The sequence below is a fragment of the Micropterus dolomieu genome, linkage group LG04 (genome assembly GCF_021292245.1).
Source record: "Micropterus dolomieu isolate WLL.071019.BEF.003 ecotype Adirondacks linkage group LG04, ASM2129224v1, whole genome shotgun sequence".
Taxonomy (NCBI): Eukaryota; Metazoa; Chordata; class Actinopteri; order Centrarchiformes; family Centrarchidae; genus Micropterus; species Micropterus dolomieu.
The window spans coordinates 19,821,500-19,828,144 of NC_060153.1; the positions used below are offsets into that span (position 1 = coordinate 19,821,500).

The window sequence follows — 6,645 nt, forward strand, 5'->3', positions numbered from 1 at the left end:
CAAATGGGCTACTGGAACAAGACATTCATGGACTAGAGCAGAAAATATGGATCTGATGCAATGCTACTATCCCGGTGAGAGGGGTTATATGCAGATACTGTGGGATGTATGGATGCTTCGAAACCCATCATCAACACTGACAAAGAAACAACTCCTAGCTCAGTGTTCTAACATCCGCAAACGGCAGCTAGAGATTGATGAGGTACAACAAATATGCTACAGCAAGGGGGAGCCAGGACGACTGGTCAGAGGGGAGATGTCATCATCATCCCCACACTCAGAGATTGGGTCCGATGCCCCAATAACAACAAGCCCTTACGGCACAGAATCACTCAACATGAGGGCGACTGACCTACGATTGAAGATCATAACTAAGCTGGACCCCCAAGTGCAACGACCAAGATTGCCAAGGCTACGTGACAAAGTATCCTCTGAAAGTCTGCTAGAAGACGTGAATGCAGCGCTACATACTATCCCTACTAAAGCCATAACCAAGACCAATGAGCTGATGTATGCCACAGCAACAGTGATCCTAGAGATGCTTGGCTATGAGATGAACACCACAAGCCACAAAGAGCATTACCAGGAGAAGGCTAGAGGCCAAGATCAAGGCAACACGAAGAGAGGTTAGTCAGCTCTCAGAGCCACAGAAAGGTGCAAGGAAGGGGCTACCTAAGAAATACAACAAGCTGTCAGCACCTGAGACTCTGGAGACTGCCTGTTATAACACAAGATCAGATCCACCCAGGGCTGAGACTGAACAGTACTGCAAGAACATATGGGAGAAAACACCAATGCTCAGTGGCTACCACAGACAAATAGAAGAAGTGGCCCACATGGCTTCGAGAAAACCTACCAGCAACTGGAAAAGGATGGACTAAAGGACAGCACAGAAGCACTAATCATGGCGGCACAAGAACAGGCACTCAGTACAACATCAATAGAGGCTGGGGTCTACCATACCAGGCAGGACCCCAGGTGCAGACTGTGCAAGGATGCCCCTGTGACAGTACAGCACATAACAGCAGGGTGTAAGATGCAGGCAGGAAGTGCGTACATGGAACGCCATAACCAGGTGGCTGGCATAGTGTACAGGAACATCTGCCATGGTCAAAATGGAAGACTAAGGTAGTTGAGAATGACCAAGCTAAGATCCTGACTGACAAACTGGTGATGGCTAACCAACCAGACATCGTGTTGATCGAACAGCAGAAGGCTGTGATATACAGTATATGGCAATTCCAAGCAACAACAACATCAAGAAGAAGGAACTCGAGAAGCTTGAGAAATACCAAGGGCTGAAAGGTGAGCTACAAAAGATGTGGAAAGTAAGAGCAACAGTGGTGCCAGTGCTAATCGGAGCACTGGGGGCTGTGACCCCCCCCACATATATATATATATATATATATATATAAATGCTCCGTACTTGTATAGCGCCTTTCTAGTCTTTTCGACCACTCAAAGCGCTTTTACACTACATCTGCATTCACCAGTCACACACATTCATACACTGAGCTTAAGTGCTCAAACGGAAACTAACATTCACACCCACTCATACACTGGCGGAATAGCCGTTCAGTATCTTGCCCAAGGACTCTTCGACATGCAACCAGGGGGAGCCAGGGATTGAACCGCCGACCTTCCGATTAACGGCCAACCCGCTCTACCTCCTGAGCCATAGCCGCCCCAGTGTGTGTATATATATATATATATATATATAAAAATAAATATAAATATAAGAAAGGCTCAACGAAGTGAGGAGTGAGGGATGTAAGGAGCTGAGGTTGTGAAAGACTGATCAGGCCATATGTGGCAGCCCATTATCTTTGTCCAACACTGGTTAACGACAGTGTGAAGGAGGAGGGGGACTGATGAAGGGAGAGATAAGCCACATTTCCAAGCAACTGATATTAACCCCAGAATATTTGGCCCACATGGCTTCCATGAGTTGGGTGATGATGAGAGACCCACATAGTGCTGTAAAAGGGTGTTATGTGCAAGCAGAGGGATGAGGAATGGATGGAGGGAGAAAAAGAAAGGAGAAAAAGGTGCATCTTCCCTAGTTACCTGTTGGAATACATCAGCTCCCTCATCATAGTCCACCACTGTGAAGAAGAGCTTGTTGGAAAATGCAGATGAGTAACGCCAGGAGTTTGCCAGGACCTGGTACTCTTCATTCGCCTGCCTATAAGGAGGCAATGAGCCAGAGAGAAACAATAAGAAACAATAGTCAAACCAAAATATTTCACACATATTACATGTAGGCAAAAAGGGACGGCTTAACACCTCTCAGATACACATACTCAAGAACCATGTCAATAATCAGAACTGTAGTTGAGATTATCTCTTCAGTGGCAAGTAAATCTGTTTGACAGCAGATATCACTCAGGTGTTACAAAACTGATAAAAAATAATTATCCAGCAAGACAACAACCTTAAGCAAGTATTAGCATTTTGCCAGGCTTATTTAAGGTCCAAAGAAGAGTCCTGTCTTAAACTGGTTTCCCCTCACAAGACCACACTGAACCATCTTCGTACCTGAAAAGGGAGAGCTGAGGAAATTGTGGATTCTCATGTTCTCTAGAACTGATACAGATAAGTGCAAACTGTAGTTGAGACAAACGAACATGCCATGTGAAGAAATTCAAATTTTCAGTCAACACAGTATAATTTTTACGACTCTAATAAGCAGAATGTTGTACTCGTTGAGGCTCGTTATTAACCTAGTGGTACAGCAAATACTGCTATCAGAAAGGAACCAATAATGTAGCCGCTAAAAGAGAAAAATGTTGCGTACGCACGGCATCCTGTTTACATTGTTGTCAATTAATTTCCTTGGAGTATGTTTTAACTTCTCAGTTGTTTTTCCATTTATTTATCCGCTCCTTGTCCTAGAGAAGTTATTATTTTAGTTGTGCCAAGCCATGGATACAGGCACGGCACAAAATATGAAATTAATGTGTTTATAATAAAGCGACAAAGGGGTATGAAAAAGGAGCACAATAATCACCAGAAAAACAACATGTGACCTCAAAAACAAAAGGTAAAGATAGAGATAGCGTAAAAAGAGAGTCAGCAAAGGGAAAAAGCGAAAGAGACACAGACTCAAAAAAATGGAGTAAGAAAGAGGGGAAAGACAAAAGATGAAGGGAGTAAGAAAAGGAAATACTAGATTGTTGGGAGTGTCTCTCTCTTCATCCCATAATGGTCTTCTTGACATGTGATGATGCTACATTTTCATTTCTCTCTCCCTCTTTTCTCTTTTGTCATTTTAATTTAAGTCTCTTTCAAACTTCATACCCTAATGAAGGTGTTATTTTAAGCAGCCACAGCCAGTTCAGTCTATCACCTTATCCTCCAACATGACAAGATAAACACTCAAATGCCTCTCTTTCCTGCTGCTAAACTTCACTTTGACATTGTGTCTTATGTCAACTGCCTCTTGTGTTGGCTTTAATTAGTGGGAAATTGTCTGTCAGGATGTGTTATGTGCGGTGATGTTACATTGTTATCTTTGCTGTGAATGTTAGGATGGTTCCTTTGAAGTGTCTATCGTTTTAAAAAGTCAGCGGAGATGAAGTTGAATCTCAGGCCACAGACTGTCAGGGATTACAGTGGTGCTCATCTTCGTGTGTGAACACCACTTTGCTGGAGTTGTCAAGGTGTCACTGAGATATAGTTTTAACTGTTCTGTGAGTCCTTGTTATTTATTTATTTATTGTTTATTTAACTTCTGACAACTATCCTAATGATACAAGATTGTTTTCCCTGATGTGGGTTACTGGAGTTTTTTTCTTTTATAAAGAAATATCATATTGCAAAAAAATAAACAATAAATATTAATCAAAACTATAATTACCTCCCCACAGTTGTATGTCGCCAACCGGTCAATTTGGCAATGCTACTCCGGCCTCCGGCCACAGCCATCTCCAACTGTGTGTTCCCCAAACCCAACCCAATGCCTTTAAAAAAGTCTGTTAACTCATGTCTCATCGCATCTATGTGAGCATGACAACAAATACATTTAGGTCTAATAGCAGTCTCCATATCTCTGTCATCAAGGCAACATAAATGAAAAAGCACACCAAGCTAGGGACTTAAATTATTCAAATATTACAAAAATTTTTAAATTATTCATTTTTGAAAGTCTGGTAGCAAAAAAGCAACAGACTGCTATGAACTCCAACATTAACACTATTTTTTTGTATGACATTTGTGATCCTACATAAAATGAATTTTTACAGTATGTATTTTTTCTTGTCTTTATTTATTTATATGTTAACTTTATTTTTTATTGTTTTTCTTTTATCTACATGATGTGGCTGTGAAAATTCTCACGTGTGTTATTGAAGCTTGTAATAAATTCATATCTGACTGACTCTGAGGAAGGCAAATTCATATCCATTCATTTTATTTCTATGTGAACAAAGCTAAGCCACACTGCACAAGCAGAATCTTCACATTTGACAGTAACAATGGAAACTGTGCAGCTCTGTCACATTTTGTACAAAAAACGGTAGTAAACATTTACTGACAAAAGTCTGAATGGATGAAACAAAAAAATTAAGTCAGACGTGAGCTGCTTTCTTTCAAAATAAAAAAATTAAAACATTTTTAATGCTAAAGTGAAGGACACAGTAAAATTAAGAAAATTTTTAATAAGCAATGATATTTTTCATATTTTTTCAAATAATTTATATTTGAATCAGTTGGAACAGAGTCCGTGTGATGTTTGATAGAGACCATGTGTGAATGGAGCCTGTTAATGTTCAGCAAAACTCCGCAAATAATCCTCCGGAGTTCATTGCTATGACTGAAATGGTGGGTGCGAGTCTGGACATGTTTCACTGAGGGCGGGGCTGCTCTCCCCCGCTACACATGAGGCTGCAGCAGAGCAGAGAAAAAGGTGGAACTCCGCGGACACATTTTAAAGAAGTGAAATGCTCCAGACTGTAAGTGGCATTACCAACCGAAATAAAAAGAAAGAAGCCATTTATTAAAACATATTTTGACAGATTTGGCGCTTGTTCGCCTGCCTTGTCTTTCCTCCACTGCCGATATGTGTTTGTTTACCTTTACTGCAGGTAGCTGTCGAGTCTGAAGCATGACCCCATTTTAATAAACCAATGGCAATTTAACTTGTCGGTTTCACGTCTGATGAAATCACCCGTCCAGTTCGAACAGTTAGGCTATGTGCCCATTTACCAGCACACTGTCTAAACAGAGAATCCGTGCAGACTGGCGAAAGAGGGTGAGGTGGACTGATAGATAACTAATAGTTTTGTATTAATGAAATGTATTGAATTATAGATGGTGAGTTCAGATAGAAGAGGAAGAATTTCATATTCCATTGATTCGTCATTCGTCAGTATAATACAGTATAGTACAAAATCACCAGTATGTCTAAGGTCTAATTAATAAGTACAGTCTGTGGTGATTAGTATGGATAGCGCTAACTAACCAACAAAAAAAACTTTCCTTTGTGTTCACAGGTTTGATGTTGTTTCCAGAAATTTTCACAATTTTGGCCTTGCTGTGATTATTATTTTAATGTATGTTTAAAACACAAAACATATTTATCTTGTTTTTTAGTGTGGCTGTTGGTGAACTTTTACAAAAGTTTTATATTTAATAAGCACTGCTTCTGCTCCCTCTTATCCATCAAACTATAGCTCAAGCTTCCAACCAAGCTTCCTAGGAACAGCACCACAGAGATCATAATAAAGAAGGGAGGAGTAGAGCTGGAATATACTCAATATTCTTGATCAGGTATGTACTTGCTCAGTATATCAAATGTATTATATCACAAACATGGTAACGTTGTAAGTAGAAGAAATGGTGTTTATTTTGTCAACAAATTTAATTGTGGAGTTAAAATAAGTTAAAAGGACTAATCTATTTCTAAATCACAGTACCGTAACTCCATAAGCACATAAGTGGTGTGCATTGTGAATTGTTTGCATCAGTGAAGTTGCAAAATTGGACTGCATCATAATGCATTATGTGTGTGTTTGCAATCTCACCTAGAGTCTCGAGGTGAATCAAAAAAGGGACTGTCTGCTGAAATGCCTTATTGTGTTTTGTGGGGAAGATGTGGACACACTTCTATCTGGTAAGTAGTTTTGCATTAAACACTGAAGCTTTAGACAAGATGAAACACAGCATATTCTAACTTTTAAGCTCATAAACATGGTCTCAGGTCCTATAAAAATACTCATACTATATATGTATATTTGCCTAAACATACAACCAAGATGGCGCCGCAAACAGCCGCCTCGGGATTACGCTCCGTAGCGCTTTTTGTGTTTTTAGGGCCCGAGCACGACCGTGTGAGGTCCCTATTGAATTTGCTCGGATTATATTTTTTTTTTTTTTTTTTTTTTTTTTTTTCTTTTTTCTGCAAAGTAGGCCCAAATGACATGGCCTAAACATACTCGAAAACTCACCAAAATTTGCAAACATGTCAGAACCGGTGAAAAATTTCGTATTCTACAAGTTTCGCACATGGGCGTTGCAAAATGACTCGCTAGCGCCACCTAGAAAATTGGAAAAAATTAGCCCCTCGTTCACGTTCAACCTACATCTACGAAATTTTCTGGGGACATGTATCATGTCAAGACGCACAAAAAAGCCTCAAGAACCCAT

The 6,645-nt window shown here is 40.1% G+C and overlaps 1 protein-coding gene across 1 annotated transcript in view; it reads right to left on the bottom strand.

Annotated features, from left to right (window-relative positions):
- The window catches only part of tusc3 (tumor suppressor candidate 3), a 106,727-nt gene that overhangs the window by 54,196 nt on the left and 45,886 nt on the right, over positions 1–6,645 (bottom strand). The window contains exon 3 of the mRNA XM_046047853.1: positions 2,068–2,185. Coding sequence (XP_045903809.1) covers positions 2,068–2,185 — 118 coding nt within the window. The remainder of the gene's footprint in view (positions 1–2,067; positions 2,186–6,645) is intronic.